At 41.0% G+C, this 23,750-nt stretch overlaps 1 protein-coding gene across 1 annotated transcript in view; it reads left to right on the top strand.

The window, feature by feature from the left end:
- The window catches only part of COL4A1 (collagen type IV alpha 1 chain), a 234,260-nt gene extending 224,470 nt beyond the window's left edge, over window positions 1-9,790 (top strand). The window contains exons 50-52 of the mRNA XM_068268035.1: window positions 782-896; window positions 2,047-2,219; window positions 4,610-9,790. Of these exons, the coding sequence (XP_068124136.1) occupies window positions 782-896; window positions 2,047-2,219; window positions 4,610-4,700 (379 nt within the window). The 3' untranslated portion in view covers window positions 4,701-9,790. The remainder of the gene's footprint in view (window positions 1-781; window positions 897-2,046; window positions 2,220-4,609) is intronic.
- Window positions 9,791-23,750: the final 13,960 nt, after the last annotated feature.

The following is a 23,750-nucleotide window of genomic DNA, read 5'->3' as shown; positions in this document are numbered from 1 at the left end:
TAGAAAATATACCTGGTCTCCCAGATTGCTCTAGGAGAAAAGTGTCCCATAGCTAAACAGCCTAGGCTGTGACATCACTAGGAGGGCAAGGTTAGATACCAATATACAGCAATATATAGCTATAGGGAGTGTTTCTGAAGCTGAAATCAGGAAAATGACTATAAAAGTGGGCTTCCTGAATATTTGCCACTGCAGAACCTCTTAAAGTTTCTTGATGAGAGATCATCTGGCATTTCAGGCAAACATTATTTTGCTATGAAACTCATGTTTCAACTGTATCTAAATTGAAACAAAATTCTGCTGATTTCAATATTAAAACAATCTTTGACTTCTGTAATGTCTTATTTGTGAGAGATCCTCTACTTTAAATTCTGCTAGCAATTGGCATTAATCGCTGGATCACTGCACCTTCTCCCTCCTGTGTAAACAGTGTTATGTCAGATAAACCAAGGGGCAAAAACTAACTGAACTCACAAAAAGTACCAGATGCCAGCAATGTTATTGTTACAATTTGCAGAGAGCAAGATGCAGCCCCTATGGCACCGACACACTACATCGTGTGGCTTTCGCCTGCTAGATGGAATGGCAATATATATTAGTAAAGATATGTTATTTAGTAACTGTATGTAGAATGTGGCAGAGTTGAGATCAAGAGAAAGAAGGTTTAGTGCAGGCTTCCTTTTAACATATACATTATAAATGTTAATTTTAATTTTTTATGATATTTTAAAACCACTTGGGATAATATGGTTGTATTAACCATACAATATGCTATGTACAGGTGCAGTGTTTGTGAGGCACCAGCTATGGTGATGGCAGTACACAGCCAAACAATTCAAATCCCTCCATGTCCGGATGGCTGGATATCTATGTGGATTGGATATTCTTTCGTAATGGTGAGTTTCTTTGTCTTAATCTATTCCTGTACCAATTAGGAAAGACAGAAGCAAAGGGAATTTTGTTAACGGTAGTCTAAGGACCAAGGCCTCAATTCATCAAGACTTATCGAATCCATTACCGACAGCTCGGTAAAATACCAACTCGATAAGTTGATTTCAGGATTCATCAAAGTTATCTACAGCTGTTAGCGAGCATTCGGTAATCATTCGGTAATGATGCGATAAAACGGAAGAAAATGCAATTCATGAAAATGAAAGTAGGTGTGGTTTAGTGTTAAATTTAGGATTATTTATCTCCTTCACTGCTCTGTCATTATTCCTGTCAGGTCATTGCTGATTCAAAGGCGCAGAAGGGCAAGAATAAGGTCTAGAACCATATTAATTTGCAAGAGAATGGATTTATTTGCTATACCAGGACATCAGCATTTCTCTTGAATAATCTTGTAAGAGAACACAGGCAGTGCCAGGGTTAACTAAATTGCTAGCTGCACTACATTTTTTAAAAAAAGGCTCCTATCAAGCCGTAGCTGGAGAAATTGTGGGATTGTCCCAAGCCACTTCCAGAACCCTGGTCCAGGTGTTAAGCCCTATTTGGAATGTTGCTACGTGGTGTTCAAAGGACTGCCTTTTTACCCACAATTCCATGGGAATCTTATGGCATTGTGTTAAATTACCGCTGTAAAATGGAAATATCGACATGTTACTGAATGGTTACCGGAAATTGATAAACTTCGAATTCTGTAATTTAACGAACTGGAAAAAGTTATTGCAAAGACAATGATGAATCGAGGCCCAAGTCTCCGTTACAAGTATCTCTTGCAAGGAAAATGGAAACTTGAAAAGTGTACAACATGATGTAGAAGAGTATCTTCAAACTATAACTTGAGCAAAGCACACAGTTTGGGTATATTTGGAAAGGTTAACATTGAGGCAATTACATTAATAAGAGAAAAGACATTTTGGAGTTGAGTACACTTTTTAGATGTGCAAACTTAGGAGTGATAATTAAACTGCATGTGCAAACCTGGGAGAGGGAAGGGGAGGGACTGGAAGCTCCCCATCCTAGGGAAAAAGCATTACTCTATATGAAATAATTTGATTACCTTACTTTGTTGTTTCCTAATAAAGAATGTGTTTTTAATTCAAGCAAACCAGTGCTGGTGCTGAGGGATCTGGCCAGGCTTTGGCATCTCCAGGCTCCTGTCTAGAGGAATTCCGCAGTGTACCATTCATTGAGTGCCACGGGCGAGGAACCTGCAATTACTACTCTAATGCCTACAGCTTCTGGCTGGCTACAATAGAACGAGATGACATGTTCAAGTGAGTCACTTGTCAGCAAGTCATGAGAAAAATGTGATCTTAAATGGTTTAATAATTTGGAAGCAGGAACATTGTGTCAGCATTTTTGACTTATTAGTATGAGATGCAATAGAATAGTTCACAAAAGGTACAGACATACACTGTTCACAAACTATATATTTATGATCTTTGGTGAATGTGCAAGACTTCTGCCAATGGGGGATACGGTGGGGAAATAACTGTTTTATTAGCTGCTCCTCAGAGACCCTCTAATCTGTGTACATTCTCAAAGGATGAGTGACCCATGGGGAAAAACAGTGAGAACATGTCCTATTCATTAGGCTAGGTTGGATTTCACTAGGCATGAGAGTTGCTCTGTTTAATACATCCAACATATTTTGCTCACTAGGATGCTTCATATGTGGTAGACTTGATAAACATAGCACAAATAGTCTGTTTAAGGTCGCATTCACAGTGGGACGTTATATTCGCACGTTATAAAGTCTTATAACGCAGCTTACCGCACTGCAATGCTAATCCTATGGGCCGTTGACAGTGCAATATTAACCACTTAAGCCCAACTGGACGAGATTTCTCGTCCAGTTGGGCTGCGCGCACTCCCGCGGGTCACGCGCGCGCCCACGGGCCCCCCCCCGTGCGCGCCTCCGCTGCTGGCCGCTAGCCCACCGATCAGTGAAAGGGATTATAAATCCCTTTCGCTGATCGGACCCCCCCGGAGAAAAGCCGACAGCGTCTCTTCAGACGCTGCGGCTTTTCTGAGCTCTGGTCTCCTTTCTTCTGCCTGGGAGCGAGATCGATCGCTCCCAGGACTTTTTGATTCTGGCCATCTTGTGGCCAAATAGCAAATTACACCCAAAAAAAAAAAGTTTTAAGAATAAACCTATAAATATATTAAAAAAAAACCTGTTTACCTCCCACACCAAAAAATACCCACATACAAGTTTAAATTAAAAAAAAAAAAATTACAATAATAAAAAAAAAAAAAAAACATAAATAGTTACCTAAGGGTCTGAACTTTTTAAATATTCATGTCAAAGGAGTATATCAATATGATTTAATAAATGATGGGCTTCTAAACAGTGATGGACGCAAAACGGAAAAAATGCACCTTTATTTCCAAATAAAATATTGTCGCCATACATTGTGATAGGGACATAATTTTAATGGTGAAATACCCGGGGCATATGGGCAAATACAATACGTGAGTTTTAATTATGGAGGCATGTATTATTTTAAAACTATAATGGCTGAAAACTGAGAAATAATGAATTTTTTCCATTTTTTTCTTATTCTTCCTGTTAAAATGCATTTACAGTAAAGTGGGTCTTAGCAAAATATACCACCCACAGAAAGCCTAATTGGTGGCGGAAAAAACAAGATATAGATCAATTAATTGTGATGAGTAGTGATAAAGTTATTGGCAAATGAATGGGGGGTGAAAGTTGCTCGGATGTAAAAAAATTTCAACCCTTCGGGCTTAAGTGGTTAAAGTCGCATTAAAAAAAAAGTTGCTTATTGGTAACTCACTGCTTGCAATGCGTTACCTTTTAAAACAGACACGTTGCGACTTTAACGTCGCATTAAAACGCAATGTCCCACTATGGATACAGCCTAAATCTTTTATCAAACTCTGGTATGAAGAAAAACACATAAAGTTGACAAAACTGTTGGTTGCATGCCCTAAAATAAGGAGGGGAATGTATATGTCATTGACACCAGAAAAATCCTAAAATGTCTTTAGTTTTACTCTTTAATGGAAACTTGCACTGTGCTAATCCATGGCTTTTAATAGTTTCTACATGAACAGCAAGGGAGGAGCATGAAGCTAAAAAGTATGAGTAAAATCAGAATACTTGCTATTGATATTTGTTCCAGGTTGGTGGGTCAGATAAAGTTAAAGTTCAAAGATGAGCATAATATCCAGGCAAGTGGCAGTTTTAGTATTATCTCAAAATAATAATAATAATGTTAACATTTGTATAGTGCTTTTCTCCTATTGGACTCAAAGCACTTGAGACCTGCAGCCATTACAGGTGCGCTCAACGGGCCGACCTGGAGAGTTAGCCTCCGTATTTAATACAAACCCTGGTCTCCTATGTCAATGGCTGATTTAACTTACAGGTTCTAATACTATCCTTCTTTGTTATTTCCCATAATCCCAATGAGTCGGCTAGTGGTGGTGACATGATCAATTTTCAAAGAGATTTCTGATGAAATCCATTCAAGAACTGAAAAATAGTAAAACAATTGCTACTTACCAATAAATGTAGGGCGATTCTGAGTGATTGCTGGATTAGGTGCCCATTGCATAGTGTATAGGTAGCTTTGCATTCAAGTACAAGTCCCAAGGCTGCTATTCCTAACCTGTTACCTTTATTTTTTATCCATAGAAAACCTGTCCCTTCAACTTTGAAAGCCGGAGACCTGCGCACACACGTCAGCCGCTGTCAAGTATGCATGAGAAGGACATTGCATGCATGAGAGTGACAGCGAACATTTCAAACATGGTGCTATTTCTCTAACCTGAAAAGCCAAATAATACCTTATTCATGTACCTCACATTTGTACAAGAAGGAAACAGTAAAGCGCATTATAGGAAAGCACAATATTCGCTCTGTTTTACTGGTCCATGTGCACCTAAAGAAGAAAGAGAATCAGATTATTTTATGATAGACAAGACAGCACTTTGTAAAGATATAAGTATGTATAATAATGCACTGATGCCTTACAGCAACAGAAGCTGATCTCTTTATTCATAAGGTGCTAGGAGATACACAGTGCCTTATGCTGTTGACTCCACCTACTACATTTGTATTATACTTTTAGGTTCCGTTTGATAAATATATGAGAATTTGTTGAAATAATTGTATGATTGTTTTTGGAATAAGCAATGTATGACCACTACCACAATCTTTACAAGGTAAAACAGAGATATGCTGAAGTTGAAGAGTCAGGCAGACATGAGGGTGGTCAGGGAGATTCTAATAATTCCAGTTTACATGCAAATGTAATGCATATCCTCTGCAGCTTGGACCAATCAAAATCAACAGGAAGTGCATTTCAGCAGTCCAGTTGGAATTATTGGTATCTCATTGCCAATCTCTAGTTATTAAGCTCTAAATTACAGCAACCCTCGAGCAGTTATACTAATAGCAGTTGCTAGGTAAATGAATTAGGCAAAACAGCAATGCCACAAACTGAAAATTAAAGTGTATTTCTGTGGGTGCCTATTGCCCATGCACATCATGTCACAGAGAAGGGCCAATATGTTCATAGTTATTTCAGGGAGCTACAGTGATGTTATAGCAACAATACATGCAAGTCTTCCTATTTATTATAGCTGAAGTCTGGGTAGGCGCCAAACTCTTCAATTACAAATGTGTTTTTTTTCAGTCATAAGCCGTGCATGTTAGACAGAGAGAGGGCAGCTCTGTGAGCTACACAAACTCTACTGAAGGTATAGAGTGTTAGTAAAATAGCATTGTATGAACTGACACCTTGCTTAGTTATAGGAGGGTGGTGTATCTCCTTCAGTGTCCAGTCAACAGCATATGAATCCCAACAATGGCTGAAAATAAAGGCACATATTATGACAAGTAAAATAGTCCACAACCATGTGTTTCAGAAATGCATTTAGCCGATTGGCTGGAGTTCAGCTTTAAAGGGTAACTCTGCTTTTAATAACAAAACAAACCTTACTACAGTATTTTAAAAATGATTCTTTCCTTCTTTGCTCTTACTGACCATGTATTACACTGCTTTAAATTCCTTGCTGGAAGTGGTAGGTGGTAACGATTAGCATGTGCAAGAACACACATGACATCCTGGACAATCCCACAGTGTTCACAGCTTTCCTACACATGTGTGCTGTCCTCCATGTTGAATAGGCCATTGAAGTAAAGGTGGAGACTCTGGGATACCGGACCTTTTGCTGCCTGATTTTTGCAGACTTATGTGTAAGCCCTGAACCAGTGAGCAGGGCTGAGGCCAAGGCAAGAGAGGCTCCAGCCTCAGAGCGCAGTGTAGGAGGGGGTGCACAACTCACTCAGCTATCATTCCCCTATTGTGTTTGAAGAAGAGATAAATAAGAAAAGGGGATACATGGCAGTGACTGCAAGCCAGATAACTAGAGATTAAGGTGTTGGGGGCCCTGTGGCAAATCTTATTCTAATAGCAATCAGTGTGTGACGGCTGGGGTGGGGCGCACTTTAATGTCTCAGCCTTGGGTGCTGGAGGACCTTGTCCCGCCTCTGCCAGTGAGGCAAACAGAAATATGAGTTTAGTTTGAATGGTTTCCTCTCATATTAGAAAATTTTAGCAGCTACAGACTGAAAAGGAAAGGTTATTTTTAGTAACATGTAAATATATAACTGATAATGTCATATCAATTTATTCACAGAAATGGCGTTACCCTTAAAATACCACTAGTCTGATATTTTAAACTGATCAAACGATTTCAGGGTGAGAAAACAGTGACATCAATGCATGATCATTAGTTTCACCCAAAAATACTATAGAAAGCCTCAACAATAAACTTTAACTTTACACCTTATAATATTATGCATTAGCATAAAATACTTATACCAGTTACAAAATCTACATACTGTACATTTATTATTGTCCCAGCACTGATGCTATAATTTAGTAATTTATGTCAATAATAAAGCAAGTATACACAATTTGTGATAGTTTTTATGTAAATTTTAAAAATATATTTATATATAATGTACAATGTAATTCTGAAGATAAAGATCTAGGCTCTGTGCTGTATTATTTGGTTTTATTGTTTACAAAATGCTCACATTGCTTGCATTACTAGCATATTCAATGTACCATAAATCTGGGCAAGCACCATCATCTACGACCATTTAAATTACACAAGCAGAAATAGATGCACTTATCTGCGTTCCAGAACATGGAGCATAAAGTATATGAATAAGTTGGGGTGTCAAGCTGCCTACGTGTATGATGGGGTGTTGGTTGAGATGAGTTTAGCATATTGCTATCAGAAAACACATTGTTCATGTTCATGTTGCATGCGAAGCCTATATGGTTTAATATGTGTATAAAGCTACTCTTGCTAGTGCTGTGAGGCCTTAATGCTAACCTGTTCTCTTCATCCATATTCATCTTCTCATAGTACATAGCTTTGTACTCACATTCCAGGAACATTGCATGTTTATACAGTACATTACAATAAATCATTTATTCATCATTGAATTTTACTTAGTGGTGCTGTAATAAAATACACATACTTGGATAAATTTGTGAGATTCCCTAGGAAATATAGGGGTCAATGCATGTACCAGCAGTAAAGTTGGCATTCACAGGCAGGACATGAAAATGTTACCAGTGCTAGTTATGTAGTGCACATTGTGCAATTAGCGCACCCCTCATCACCTGGGTACTGCTCGTGTAAGTAGCGTAACACGTGTTATCATAGCAACGCAAACATTACCCAGGTAACGTGAGCTGCACTCATTGTGCAATGTTATCAATGTAACTGTCATAAGTGCTGGTAAAATTGCTGTGCACTGCCTGCATACACCGCTGGTACATGCATTGTCCCCAATGTGAGATTGCCAGTTATTGCCATTCACACACCTTCCTGACAGAGTCATATTGAGTCTCAGATTACACTGGGTCTTCAGCTGGATTGTTTTCCTAAGTGGATGGCAGAGTTTTGATGGGCATGCTGAAAGGGCCTATGCTTTCACATGAGTTCATTCACATGTCTATTACAGGTATCCAGCAGGTATGATTATTTCCAGATGCTGGATGCATTGCCATTCATTCGGTAGAGAGGAACAAATCTGCTCCATAGTAAAGCAGGCAATGCAGTGGACTCCTGGAGTGATACAGTGTATCCAAACTATACTGATACACTATCACTCCAACAAGTGTGAACCAATCCTGATCCATATACATCTGTTACAAAAGTATCATGAGAGCATTGGCAGTAATCGTAACACTGCCTCCTTAACAAGAAGAACAGACCCAATCTCTATTTGTGAAGGTTGCATATCCTGTATTTGCCTTGTTATATTAGTACATGGTATCCTGACTCACAGAAGGGAGAGAGCCTTATTATCCATGGCCTTCCTGATTAAACATTAGCCACAGCCACAGACATGCAATTGTTTTAAGAGTCACACCTCAAATCAGATAAAACAAGAGACAAGGAGGTGTATGCACTAAACTGCGTTAAGCAGAATGACTTGTGTGATGGGTCTACTCTATACTCTTTTACTACCACTTCCATGCCATGTTTTTACCCTTATTCCATATAAAAAGTTGAACCTTATTTTTTTGCAATTTTGTTTACACTTTTGGCATGTTTAGTATCAAAAATGTATAACACAGTGTAAGATAAGATGTGAAAAGTCACAAGGAAGCTTAAATGCATTAGGACCAACAGTAGGGATTCTGACAGCTTGTTTAGATATTCTGTTCTTGATACCACCACAACCTCATTACAGCAGAGCACTCTTTTCATGACTAGTGAAGTAGTAGCAGTAGAGTATTGTACCATGTTAGCCATCAGTAAAAGCAAGAAGATTTGAATCCGGATGATACCATTTGTTGGCTAACTTAGCCAATAACATAAGCCAATAACATAGCCACAAGTTTACTTCTTTTCTTATAAGTTAGCCAATAAATGGTATCATCCTAATTCAAATCTTCTTGCCATGACTAGTGAACAGAGAAGTATATGCCTTGGGGATTTGTCATTCTGCAGAGAGGCTAAATGATCAGCGGTGGAGTAAAGCCTGACTCTGGTTCATCACAGCTAGACTAAGACCCTCAGTGGCTTTCAGCCTTGCACCCTTGGTGCCTTTTATAATTCATCTAGTCCTATGATGACATTTTCAGTAGCACAAGCTATATGCCCTTTCTTGGCACTGTTGTTATATTCCATGTTGTGGTCCTCTAAATGCTTATACAGTATTTAGAGCCATTTTTCTTCAAGAGAACCTAAAGTGAAACTAATATGGAGGCTGCCATGTTTACTCTGCAAAAAGCAATGCCAGTTGCCTAACTTCTGTGCTGATGCGCTGCCTCTAATACTATAAGTCAATGACCAGACTGAGCATGCAGATCTGATCCTTTGACTCTGGTCTGACTCCTCTGGCTGCATGCTTGTTGCAGAAGTGAGACTCAAAAACAACTAAAGCCAAAAGGTAAGCAGTACAGTCAGGCAACTGGCATTGCTTATAAGCAAATGAAAATGGCAACCTCCATATTCCTTTAACCTTAGGTTCCCTTTATGGTTCACCAAACCTTAATTTGCATTAAAGAGCAAATTGGGTTACAGAAGAATTACAGGCAAAACGGGTACCTATCACATTCTCACAGGCATTCCGAACACTTACTACTTTACCAAATGACTGATAGCTACAATCTTCCTCTACTGTCACAGTGTAAGCATCATGGCTACAGTTTTTGATTCACTCACTGCTCCACTCTACATAAACAGTAGAATGGAATGGTGCTTATAATGCAAGGACACAGTCAGAATTCATGCAGCACAGCAATCTGATGACTGCCTATCAGGGACACTGTTGGGTGGGGAAAGGGTGGTGGTGGTGGTGTGGGGGGGGGGATACTGGGCTGCAGGAAAGGGAGTAAATACTTGCTGCACTTGAGGGCCTGGAGGAGTTATTGGCTGAACTTAAAGGGATACTGTAGGGGGTCGGGGGAAAATGAGCTGAACTTACCCTGAAAATGAGCTGAACTTCTAATGGTCCCCCGCAGACATCCTGTGTTGGCGCAGCCACTCACCGATGCTCCGGCCCCGCCTCCAGTTCACTTCTGGAATTTCTGACTTTAAAGTCAGAAAACCACTGCGCCTGCACGCCCGTGTCCTCGCTCCCGCTGATGTCACCAGGAGTGTACTGCGCAGACACAGACCATACTGGGCCTGCGCTGTGCGCTCTTGATGACATCAGCGGGATCGAGGACACGGCAACGCAGGTGCAGTGGTTTTCAGACTTTAAAGTCTGAAATTCCAGAAGTGAACCGGAGGCGGGGCCGGAGCATCGGTGAGTGGCTGCGCCAACACAGGATGTCTGCGGGGGACCATTAGAAGCCCCGGGTAAGTTCAACTCATTTTCCCCTGACCCCCCCTACAGGGACAGGAGGAGTTAATGGCTGCAATACTGTATACAGTGCAGTCATTAACCCCTCATGGTCCTCAACTGTTAATTCTTCGTGGTCCCCAAGTGCAACCATTAACTTTGCTGGGTAGGCTTATACTTGAGTCAGAGCAAAATTCCAGCTTATGAGGGTCAAATAATGGAGTCGACTTATATTCAAGGCTATACTGTATATTGAGAGACAGATGTTATGTGCCCCAGAGTGTGCTTCTTGTTATACACAGGAAAAAAAATACTTCAGCACGTTGCTATGATGTAATACTGGGCCATTTGCACTATAGTGTACTCTTTTTTCATAATCAACATCCATGTTTTTTATATATTTTCCCACAATGTTAGTGAATATATATATAGAAAAAATGTTTTGAGGAATTGTAGACTCACATACAGTATCTGGCTAATGTTCTAGTGCGTTATCTCACATGCCTTAATATATGTTTAATGTTTTCTGTTTATTTTCTACAAAAAAATGCCAAACTACATTTGACAATTGTTAAGGCCCTTTGTGTTTCTGATTGTGCATAACATAAAAACTCCAGTTTGTAATAAATTCACTTGTGTATTTTTTCACTATTTCAGTAATTAAAAGTGTCTGAGGTGTGATATATTGTACTGTATAACTGAAAGCAGACTTACAGGGCAAAGAAAAATATGCATCCAAAATTTGTATTTACGTTTTTATTGGCTTTTAGTCTTAATGTTTGTGTCACATGTGTAGAATTGTAGTTACAGTCACCTATTTCCAGTCACTACTTCATTCAGTGTAATTCATGGGAGAATTCAGACAGCTAGGAAGGAAATATACATTGTTCTTGCTCCAACAGGTACTTGGTTTTGGCCAAATGTAACCTTTAACCATGTTACCTCTAAGGATTTTTCCCCTTAACCACTTGAGGACCCACCCTTTACCCACCCTTAACGACCAGCGCTGTTGTTGCTGATCTGTGCTGGGTGGGCTCTCCAGCCCCCAGCACAGATCAGCGTGCAGGCAGAGCGACCAGATCGCCCCCTTTTTTCCCCACTAGGGGGATGATGTGCTGGGGGGGTCTGATCGCTCCTGCCTGCGGGTGTTGCGGGGGGGGGGCACCTCAAAGCCCCCCTCCGCGGCGAAATCCTCCCCCTCCCTCTCCTACCTGGCCCCCCTGGTGTTCCGGGCTGCACAGGACGCTATCCGTCCTGTGCAGCCAGTGACGGGACGTCCCCTGTCACATGGCGGCGATCCCCGGCCGCTGATTGGCCGGGGATCGCCGATCTGCCTTACGGCGCTGCTGCGCAGCAGCGCCGTACAAATGTAAACAAAGCGGATTATTTCCGCTTGTGTTTACATTTAGCCTGCGAGCCGCCATCGGCTATTCACGGAGCCCCCCGCCGTGAATTGACAGGAAGCAGCCGCTCGCACGAGCGGCTGCTTCCTGATTAATCAGCCTGCAGCTGGCGACGCAATACTGCGTCGCTGGTCCTGCAGCTGCCACTTTGCCGACGCGCGTTATGAGTGGGCAGGTCGGCAAGTGGTTAAACACCAGAGCCATTTTTACATTCCAGTGCTGCGTCCATTCATTCACCAATAACTTTATTAATACTTATCACACTGAAATAATCTATACATTGTTTTTTGCCCACAGATTAGGCTTTCTTTGGGTGGTACTTTTTGCTAAGAATTATTTTATTTTATATGCATTTTAACAGGAATAATAATATAAAAAAATCATTATTTCTCAGTTTTCAACTAATATAGTTTTAAAATAAAACATGCTACAGTAATACTTTTTATTTGCCCATTTGTCCTGGTTATTACACTGTTAAAATGTTGTCCCTAGTACAATGTATGGTGACAATATTCTATTTGGAAATAAATGCATATTTTTTCCATTATGTGATTTTGAGTATGCTAACAATAATGTAAGCCCTTATTTTGCAAAAGTAATAGTAATACACCCTCACAGCATACATATTTTAAAAGCGAAGTCCCTAACGCAACTATTTATGTATTGTCTTTTAACTTCTGTTCTTTTTTTTGGGGGGGGGGGGGAGGGCAGCAAGGGGGCATAATGAATGTATGGGCTTGTTCTAGAGATAGGAAATATAGATATTTTTTATTGTAATATTCTTTTTGGCCACAAATGTTCCTGTCTGGTTAGAGCGCAGCTCAAGCTGCATTCCAGCCAACGGAATGACAGGGACTGTCATTTTCACAAATAAATGAATAGTGTTGCACGTTGCAACAGCAATCATTTCAATTTAAACACTTTGACTGGGTTTAGGAACATATGTTCCTAATCACCAATCTGTGCACTACCGCAGGGGGCCGGGTTCACGCACATGAGCGGACGAAAACTGGGACGAGTATCTACGCCACTGTACTACAACTTACTTCTTTCCTATGTCACAGTCACATACAGTAGGCAGTGAAAGTCTGACAGATCTGTCTTTGTAATAGTCCATCTCCTCATGGGATATTCTCAAATTTTTCTTTATTTAAAAAAGCACTTACTGAACGGCAGTTGCTCAGTCCTGCCAAATTGCCAGTTGCTCCAACTGCCAAAATAGTTTGCAAAGGAGTAGGGAGGCTGGCTGACATCTTTATATAGATACCTTCCAGAGAGTGCTTTTGTAAAGAATAACCATAATGCTGAGAATCTCCCATGAGGAGATGGGCGTGTACAGAATCTGTCAGATAAGTGACAGCAACATCCAAAGAGTTGGTTTGCGCATTCCTGCCTTCCTGCATAGCGCATGCCACATGACAGTACTATATTATACAATGGGTGGTACTTTTGACTTGACAGCACTAGTGTGGTACTTTTTTTTTTAACATAATCAAATAGTGTGGTACTTTTGACTTGACAGCACTAGGGTCAATGGTTCACGATAGGGCACGATTTGCAAGGAGTCTGTATATTTTCTGTAGGTTTTCTCCCACATGCAAGAATCATACAAACTATCATAGCGACTGCAAGCTCCTCTGAGGGACAGTTACATTACTATATGCTATGTAAAAGTATGAGGAAGATGTCAGTGCTATATAGATTCACAATAATAACTCTGATGGAGGCAGGAAAAAAGGGCACTTGTGGCTAGTGGACGAAAAGGGCACCACCATAGGCTCTAATGCATTTATCGCTAATACGGCACCCAAAGAAGAAAAAAGGGCAGCCGATAAATATCGTTAACATTAATAGAACATTAAAGTTTTTGAAATATGTTATTGTTTTAGGCGCTTGCAACATTATAGTTTTTGACACATTATTTTGTTTGTATGTACAGATAAAACATTATCGTTTCTATGTGAGTAAGAGTGTTTCTGCAGGGGGAGTGGTTAGGGTTAGGCACCACCAGGGGTGGTGGTAAGGGTTAGGCACCACCCGGGGGTAGGGTTGGGTTAAGCTGTATTGTTGAATTATGTAACAAATTTAAATGTTAATATCTTTTCGTTATTATCTCCCATTTGCTTTAAAACGGTATTTATCGTTAACCAATTTCGTTAATGATGTTTATGGTTATTGAGATTTCGTTATCCACTGCGCTATTTCGTTATCTAGCCAGGCTCTTTTTTCCTGGTCCCCTTTTTTCATGCACACATTCTGATTTGCATGTCTGCTTCTGATGTTCTCAAGTACTTTAAACCTTAAAGAGGCTCACACAAAATGTTCAGCCTTATTACTTCTATTCTATAAGTTCCTATACCTGTTCTAATGTGGTCTGGATTATTGCAGCCTTTTCTAGTTGCACTGTCTCTGTAATATATCTAATCTTTTTTTTGTCAAGCTTTGTCGACCCAGGGAGGAATGGGCTTCCTCTATTGTAATGAATACAAGTTATGCACGCCCCCTTCAGGCTCTGTGTGCTTTGTTTATTACTCACAGACAGTGTCTTTGCTCTCAGTGCCTGTCTCCTATATGATATATTTAACTGACATTTTTTATCGTAACAACCAACGATTTATACCGGAAAATCATGACGATTAACAAGGTTGCCCAAACTTTTGCATCCATAAATATATATATATATATATATATATATATATATATATATATACATATATATATATATATATGTACATATATAAATATATACACACACACACATATTAGTGTGTGTGTGTGTGTATACAGTGTCATGATTTTTCTGTATAAATCGTTGGTTGTTACGATAAAAAATGTCAGTTAAATACAGGTCCTTCTCAAAAAATTAGCATATTGTGATAAAGTTCATTATTTTCTGTAATGTACTGATAAACATTAGACTTTCATATATTTTAGATTCATTACACACAACTGAAGTAGTTCAAGCCATTTATTGTTTTAATATTGATGATTTTGGCATACAGTTCATGAAAACCCAAAATTCCTATCTCAAAAAAATTAACATATCATGAAAAGGTTCTCTAAACGAGCTATTAACCTAATAATCTGAATCAACTAATTAACTCTAAACACCTGCAAAAGATTCCTGAACTTTTAAAAACTCCCAGCCTGGTTCATTACTCAAAACCGCAATCATGGGTAAGACTTCTGACCTGACTGCTGTCCAGAAGGCCATCATTGACACCCTCAAGCAAGAGGGTAAGACACAGAAAGAAATTTCTGAACAAATAGGCTGTTCCCAGAGTGCTGTATCAAGGCACCTCAGTGGGAAGTCTGTGGGAAGGAAAAAATGTGGCAGAAAACGCTGCACAATGAGAAGAGGTGACCGGACCCTGAGGAAGATTGTGCAGAAGGACCAATTCCAGACCTTGGGGACCTGCGGAAGCATTGGACTGAGTCTGGAGTAGAAACATCCAAAGCCACCGTGTACAGGTGTGTGCAGGAAAAGGGCTACAGGTGCTGCATTCCCCAGGTCAAGCCACTTTTGAACCAGAAACAGCGGCAGAAGCGCCTGACCTGGGCTACAGAGAAGCAGCACTGGACTGTTGATCAGTGGTCCAAAGTACTTTTTTTGGATGAAAGCAACTTTTGCATGTCAATCGAAAATCAAGGTGGGGAGAGGGAAATCAAGGTGGGGAGAGGGAAATGCCAAAATGCCTGAAGTCCAGTGTCAAGTACCCACAGTCAGTGATGGTCTGGGGTGCCATGTCAGCTGCTGGTGTTGGTCCACTGTGTTTTATCAAGGGCAGGGTCAATGCAGCTAGCTATCAGGAGATTTTGAAGCACTTCATGCTTCCATCTGCTGAAAAGCTTTATGGAGATGAAGATTTCATTTTTTAGCACGACCTGACACCTGCTCACAGTGCCAAAACCACTGGTAAATGGTTTACTGACCATGGTATCACTGTGCTCAATTGGCCTGCCAACTCTCCTGACCTGAACCCCATAGAGAATATGTGGGATATTGTGAAGAGAAAGTTGAGAGACGCAAGACCCAACACTCTGGATGAGTTTAAGGCCGCTATCGAAGCATCCTGGGCCTCCATAACACCTGAGCAGTGCCACAGGCTGAATGCCTCCATGCCACGCCGTATTGAAGCAGTAATTTCTGCAAAAGGATTCCCGACCAAGTATTGAGTGCATAACTGAACATAATTATTTGAAGGTTGACTTTTTTTGTTTTAAAAACACTTTTCTTTTATTGGTCGGATGAAATATGCTAATTTTTTGAGATAGGAATTTGGGGTTTTCATGAGCTGTATGCCAAAATCATCAATATTAAAACAATAAAAGGCTTGAACTACTTCAGTTGTGTGTAATGAATCTAAAATATATGAAAGTCTAATGTTTATCAGTACATTACAGAAAATAATAAACTTTATCACAATATGCTAATTTTTGAGAAGGACCTGTATATCATATAGGAGAAACACACAGAGATATTTGAGAAGTGAAACAAAGATTATTGGATTTACAGAAAGTGTGCAATCATTGTTTAAACCAAATTAGGCAGGTGCATCAATTTGGGCACCACAAAAAATAAATAAAATCAATATTTAGTAAATCCTTCTTTTGCAAAAATGACAGCCTCTAAACGCTTCCTGTAGGTTCCAATGAGAGTCTGGATTCTGGTTGAAGGTATTTTGGACCATTCCTCTTTACAAAACATCTCTAGTTCATTCAGGTTTAATGGCTTCCGAGCGTGGACTGTTCTCTTTAACTCACACCACAGATTTTCAATTATATTCAGGTCTGGGGACTGAGATGGCCATTCCAGAATGTTGTACTTGTTCCTCTGCATGAATCCATTAGTGGATTTTGAGCAGTGTTTAGTGTCTTGTTGAAAGATCCAGCCCCGGCGCAGCTTCAGCTTTGTCACTGATTCCTAAACATTGGTCTCCAGAATCTGCCGATACTGAGTGGAATCCATGCGCCACCCAACTTTGACAAGATTCCCAGTCCCTGCACTGGCCACACAGCCCCACAGCAGGATGGAACCACCACCATATTTTACTGTAGGTAGCAGGTGTTTTTCTTGGAATGCTGTGTTGTTTTTCCTCCATGCATAATGCCCCTTGTTATGCCTAAATACCTCAATTTTAGTTTCATCAGTCCACAGCACCTTATACCAAAATGAAGCTGGCTTGTCCAAATGTGCTTTAGCATACCTCAAGTGGCTCTGTTTGTGTTGTGTGTGGAGAAAAGGCTTCTGTCACAGAAGATCCATGAGAAAACGCAATTGCAATCGGTTTTCCACACCGATTGTCGTTAACTACCCAGATTGTATGTTTAGGTACAGCAGACTTCAGCCTTGGGGGGGTCTTCCTTTGGGTCTCTGCCCTTTCATAGCCGCTGGCAGAGCTTCTTTTCATGAGATACATTTGCTCTCTGATAAGCCAGGGTTTGCATTCAATTACCTGGTTCAAAGAAACTTATCTCTCAGCTAAGTGTGATTCAGTACAATTTGGCCTAAACTACTTTAGAATGCAGGAGGCCTACAGCAGGGGGCCTATTGAGAACTTGGTCTCCAGTAAACACGATGGAGCCATGTAACCAGCCTTAGGCATACATGGAGTATATGATTTTAGCTTGTTTAAGGAATACCGTTTATATGAGAGGTATGGAAATTCTGCTGGTCCGGGTCTAGTGAATATTTTAATATTAAATTGGTGGCACAGACATCCCCAGAACCCGAGAACATGTGACCCTAATCAAGTTTGATGTCATAATAATTGTCATATTCTGAGAAATATGAATCTGTGGTTGTTATGTGTGTGTGAGAAGCGTGAGCTGAAATATGAAAAATGTCATATTTGGTGGATACAAATGTCCCACCCAGCAGGTTAACCGCGCCCTGTCGAGCCCCTGGGCTGATCTTGAGACCCCACCCAAAATGTGGGTCATTCAAAAGAACTCTACGGGGACTCCTCCCCAGTCCACCATATTCCATCATTACGAAAGCATGCTGCTGGTTTGAGGACTGAACCAGCAGCCATCTTGTTTGAACTTTGCTCTGGAAACAAAAGAACTTAATGTGTTTATCCAAAGCGGACATTTTCACCTGAACTTAAGTATTCATTTACCTCATCCTTTTTATTTTTATACTGTGCTACTATAGTCTCTATAATTGTAAATTGTAATGATTTTCTGTATATATTAATGATTTATATTGCATTTATAATAAAGGACTCTAAAGTCATTTATTGATTTCTCAGCTAAACCTACTATTCAGCCACACAGAACAAATCCTAGCTTTCTGAAGATTCGCTACCGAGAAAGTGTTGTTATTAGCCAGAATAGCCTGTTAACTTTTTTTTACCCGCAGGTCTTAGTCAGTCAGTGGGCTTCTCTGTCCCATTTAAACAGAGATGGTGGCAGCCTAGTATTTTGTGTTTTGTAGTTTGCATGCCTCCTTCTGGTCTGTCTGCTGCCAAAATTCCAGCGTTTTTTAGCTCATCTATTGCGTTCACGAGATTGCATGGACTGTGTGCTGAAACCGATTGGAAGGCATTGTGCGGTCCGACCTCTAGGGGGCATGTGACAGCTTCCTCTGCATCACTCTCGCATACAGCATCTCCTTTGTAAAGTGTGCTGAATGGTTGAACGAGGCACAGTGACTCCATCTGCTGCAAGAGTATGTTGTAGGTCTTTGGTGCTGGTCTGTGGGTTGACTCTGACTGTTCTCACCATTCGTCGCTTCTGTTTATCTGAGATTTATCTTGGTCTGCCAATTTGAGCCTTAACGTGAACTGAGTCTGCGGTCTTCCATCTCCTTAATATGTTCCTAATTGTGGAAACAGACAGCAGAAATCTCTGAGGCAGCTTTCTGTATCCTTCCCCTAAACCATGATGGTGAACAATCGTTGTCTTCAGGTCATTTGAGAGTTGTTTTGAGACCCCCATATTGCTACTCTTCAGAGAAAATTAGAAGAGGAGGGAAACTTACAATTGACCCCCTTAAATACTCTCATAATTGGATTTACCTGTGTATGTAGGTCAGGGGTTATTGAGCTTACCAAGCCAATTTGAGATCCACAATTTGTTCTAAAGGTTTTAGAATCAATAAAATGACAACAGTTCCCAAATGTATGCACCTGCCTAATTTTATTCAAAAAATTATTGCACACTTTGTGTAAGTGCAATAACCGTCATTTCACTTCTCAAATATCACTGTCTGTGTCTCCTATATAATACATTTAACTGACATTTTTAATTGTAACAACCAACGATTTATACAAGAAAATCATGACAATTAACAAGGTTGCCCAAACTTTCGCATTCCACTGTATACACACAAACATTACTTCCTGGTTAGCGGCCATGTTATTTGTTTGTAAACACTGCCTAAAACTGGTGATTAAAATCCAGGATCGCGATGGGGAGTGGGGAAACGACAAAGAGGGATCCAGGAGATCAAAGTGACTCGGTTGGTATGTTTTTTTTGTACAAACTGGACAGTACAGATTCTCTTTAATTTGTTTCAGTCATCATAAAGGTACAATTACTTTGCACTGCACAGTTTTCACAGTCCAGCAGAGGGCACTACATCATTAGTTTTCAGTATCTCAGCAAGCACGGTGATTTGAGACTATGGCTGAGAATTTTTAATATGTGATGTTACTCACTCTGTCAAATACTGCACATTCGCGGAAAAAAATCATTACAAAAGTTGGATTTTTTGAAACCGTATTAAAATTATATATAAAGCCCAAAGCCTAAAAATTGTTAACAGAATCCATAATACAAACATAAAGCCGTAATTTTTTTCCTATTTTGGCATCCTTTATCTTCATGCTCTAGTCTAGATGGCATTTCATGTAGAATAAATGAAAGTAAAGGCACAGCAGGAAAACAGTGAAAGAGCAAGGTTGATACAAGTGATAGTGCTGGGGTTAGTGAAATAGTGGGTTTAATTGTTAGGGTCACATTCCATAGAGGTAACGGTTACAGTCAAGGATATTAAGGGTTAAGTTTAGCATTAAAACATAAGTAAAGTTACAGTTGTGCTCGTAAGTTTACATGACCCTGGAATACATTGTGAAATATTGTCTTTTTTTGTTGGAAAATATGATTGATCCTTTAATTCACAGTTAGTGGTTGGGTGTAGCCTTTTTTATTAGCCAATTGTGTTTTTTTAACATCATAATGACATTTGGAATCACCCAATTGACATAATAATGTACACCCAGATTGACAATTGGATATTATGGGTAATTATCCCCACCTGTAACTTGTTTACTTGTAATTACAATAGTCTGTGCATACAAAGTATGTGCTCTTGACAGTCACCTGGGCATTTTAAGCATGGGTAGTGCAAAATAACTGTCAAAGGACTTGGGAGAGAAGGATGTTTAACTTTTTAAAATAGGGAATGGAAAGATACAAAGATATCCAAAGCATTGACATTGCCAATCGTAAGTGTTCAAACTAAAAATAACAAAAAAATAATGGACATTGACGGGTTCTGTTGACATCAAGTCACGCACAGGTAGATGAAAATTTTCGCCAGAACTGCAATTGTTTGCAATGCAAAAAAAAGCCACAAACAACTTTAGCAAGCAGTCAAGCGGCCTTCGGGCAGAGGTGCTGTGTGGGGAGCGACTTAGTCTTGGGGCAGGCAGTCACACGGTGTGCAGGCAGAGATGCTGTGTGTGGGGACTGACTTAGTCTTTGGGCGGGCAGTAGCCCTCCGGGATCCATGCCTCATTCATTTTGATAAAGGTGAGGTACTGAACACGTTTGTGACTTAGGTGACTTCTCTTCTCAGTGACAATGCCTCTAGCTGCGCTGAAGGTCTTTTCTGAAAGGACGCTTGAGGCAGGGCAAGACAGAAGTTGGATGGCAAATTGTGACAGCGCTGGCCACAGGTCAAGCCTGCGCACCCAGTAGTCCATCGCTGCTCATACTGTCAATGGTTCTTTCTCTACCATTGTTAAAGAAAGCGTACGGCCGGGGAGTCAGGGTTCGATTCCGGTTCGGAGTTGGAGCTTAAGAAACGGCTACCACCACACATCCAAGGAAGGCAGCAGGCATGGCATGCGAGTTCTGAGGTAGTGACAAAAAATAACAATACAGGAGGACTTTCGAGGCCCTGCTGTATATGACACTGATCGACTTTACTACCTTTAACGAGAATCTGTTATGGAGGGCAAGTCTGTCATCCATTCAAGTGAAAGGTATGCATTGACTGCCAGGTATAATACAATGTGCAGTCACAGATGCAGTGAAAGGTATGCAGTGACTGGTATTACAATACAATGTACAGCTGTCACACAGGTGCAGTTAACAATTATGTAATGACTGGACTACATTACAAATGTGCACCTGTCACACACACACACACAGGTACCGGACAGGCACAGTGACACTGCGTGCACTCACGTAGGTAGGTGGGTGCACTGACTGAAGTGAACAACAGGTAGGTATATGCAGTGATGGGTATTACAATGTGTACCTGTCACACACAGACAGGTACAGGACAGGCACAGTGACACTGCGTGTGCTCACGTAGGTAGGTGGGTGCACTGAAGTGAACAACAGGTAGTAGGTATATGCAGTGATGGGTATTACAATGTGCACCTGTCACACACACAGGTAGGCACTGAATGTGCTGGGCCTGGCAGTGGCACACACAGTAGGAATTACCAAGGCTGTCTATGCAACACAAGTGTCAGTGGGACACACACACACAACAAAAATAGATCACAAGAACAAGATTAGCTCTCAAAAGAGCTGTTGAGGGGTGCTTTTTTAGCAATAAGAATCAGCAAGGAGCAAGCTAAGAACTCCACAAAAGCCTAACTAAGCTTTCCCTATGACAGTCTGCAGCAGCTTTCCCTTCTCTAATTACTGCAGGCACACAAGTGAGTCCAATGCCTGATGCTGCCTGCCTTTTATAAGGGGGGGAGTGGCTCCAGGAGGGAGTGTAGCCTGATTGGCTACAATGTGCCTACTGACTGTGATGTAGAGGGTCAAATTTGACTCTAATGATGCACTATGGGGACGAACCGAACATCCGGAAAAGTTTGCGTTTCTTCGCGATCGCGAACCACGGAAGTTCGCCGGGAACTGTTCGCCGGCGAACCGTTCGGGCAATCTCTAGTGCCCACTCATTACTTGATATTGCAGCCTGATTGACCTTCCTATTCTAAAACAAAAACATGGCTGTACAATCAATCTTCCTTCCTATCGATTTCCAACTTAAACAGGCTGACTGCATGAGGGGTTGATGTGTGTGTGTAATATTTAAATCTATAGGCTTGCTATACACCAGCGGTTCTGGATGCTTGCCTGGCTTCCAGGGGGCGAAGAGAGATCATTTTCATATTCAGTAGTGGGTAAAGGGGGAAGAGGCGCCCAGAGAAGACAAAATGCGTCAAAAACAAATAAAATGAAAAAAGTGAGGTGGCCCACCTCAATGGAGACAAATTCACACTTCAATAGAATTCCATTGCACTGGCAACGCACCTCGTGGGTGCACACCCACCTCCCCAGGCCAAACAGCAGCGCCCAACAGTGCCCGCAGCCACAAAGAGGTACCTTATTTGTGGCTGCGGGCACTGTTGGGTGCTGCTGTTTGGCCTGGGGAGGTGGGTGTGCACCCACGTGGCGCATTTCCAGTGCAATGGAATTCTATTGATGTTTTGTCTTCGTTGAGGTGAGCCACCTCACTTTTTTCATTTTATTTGTTTTTGACGCATTTTGTCTTCTCTGGGCGCCTCTTCCCCCTTTACCTTGCGCCTTCACTCTCCTTTTGGAGGGGGATGAACCCTCTTTGACCAATTTAGTTCATTTGAAGTTTGCTTTTTATCAAGAGTGCGACCATCACCAGCTCCGTCTGGTCACCCGAGTGGAGTCGAGGTTATACATCTCCACCTGCTTCTAGTGGATGGTTGCCCTTCTGCAGCCCACCTTTGTGAGTATAATACATCCGCATATTTTACATACTTCTGGTACTGTGACATATTGCACCATTTGGGCTCCTATTGTGTCTGTGTTTTCTTTCTGCAGGGTGCAATTTTTATTATCCCTACTTTTTGTCCATATTCAGCAGTGGTGCATTGTGGGTAACCACAAATGTTCACTTATAGCTGAATTATTTCAAGTTTCCTTCCTGTTTTACGAAGACAAATTTCATCGAGCATTGCTTATTAGTAGGAGGGCTTTTCGGTCTCTTTTACCCCCTATACATTCCTAGTGGTTTGGGTCACCCTGAGCTGCTTGGATACTCTGTTCAGCTGAAATCCGTCATATTGATCGATTAGGCTTGCAGAAAAATTTAGGTCACAAGGGCTCGATCAGGTGTGCAGTAACAGCGATCAATATGGCGCCGACCGATGGATTTAACATACCCCTGGCTGGTGCCCCCCCATGTGTATAAGTGCCCGCCTGTGTGCAGTGTTAATGTCTCACCTCTCTGCCAGTGCGACTCCTGACACCAGACGCAGGAGGAAGCCAGGAGGTACACCGGTGGATTTTAACACAGAGCACAGGTACGGGGGGAGGGAGGACACCTGTACACTTGGGACAGGCAATTGATCCCTCCCTGATTAGATTCAGTCTGGGAGAGATCTATCTAATGGTTGATCTGGCCATACATTGAGTGATGTATGGCCACCTTTGCTTAACAGCATTTATCACAATTGCCTAAACTTTTGCACAGTATTATACAAGATCACTAGTTTGTTATATAGTTACTGAATTTCCGGTCTGTTCCCGGGTCTGTTTTTTCTTTTAAGTTTGGTGTTGAGTTTACAAAAATAGAAAAAACTTTGGGAGCGCAAGAAGTAATCTTTGTACTGTCACCCGTACGGGGAGCCGTGACCCTTACATCGATGCTTGGGTAGAAAAAATTGGCTAAGGGAACGTCTACGTACAGTATCAAAAAAGTTTATTGAGTAGAACAAAAAAGTGGTTGCATAGAAAACCCCCTTATCCCCCCTTAAAATACACGTCCGTGTATGCCTAAATTGTCAGCTGACCATCCATGCTTGCACATCATTTCAGTCAAA

This window comes from Hyperolius riggenbachi, chromosome 2 (assembly GCF_040937935.1).
Source record: "Hyperolius riggenbachi isolate aHypRig1 chromosome 2, aHypRig1.pri, whole genome shotgun sequence".
Classification (NCBI taxonomy): Eukaryota; Metazoa; Chordata; class Amphibia; order Anura; family Hyperoliidae; genus Hyperolius; species Hyperolius riggenbachi.
Note: the sequence above shows the minus strand (reverse complement) of the source record. Positions and strands in the feature narration are given on the sequence as shown.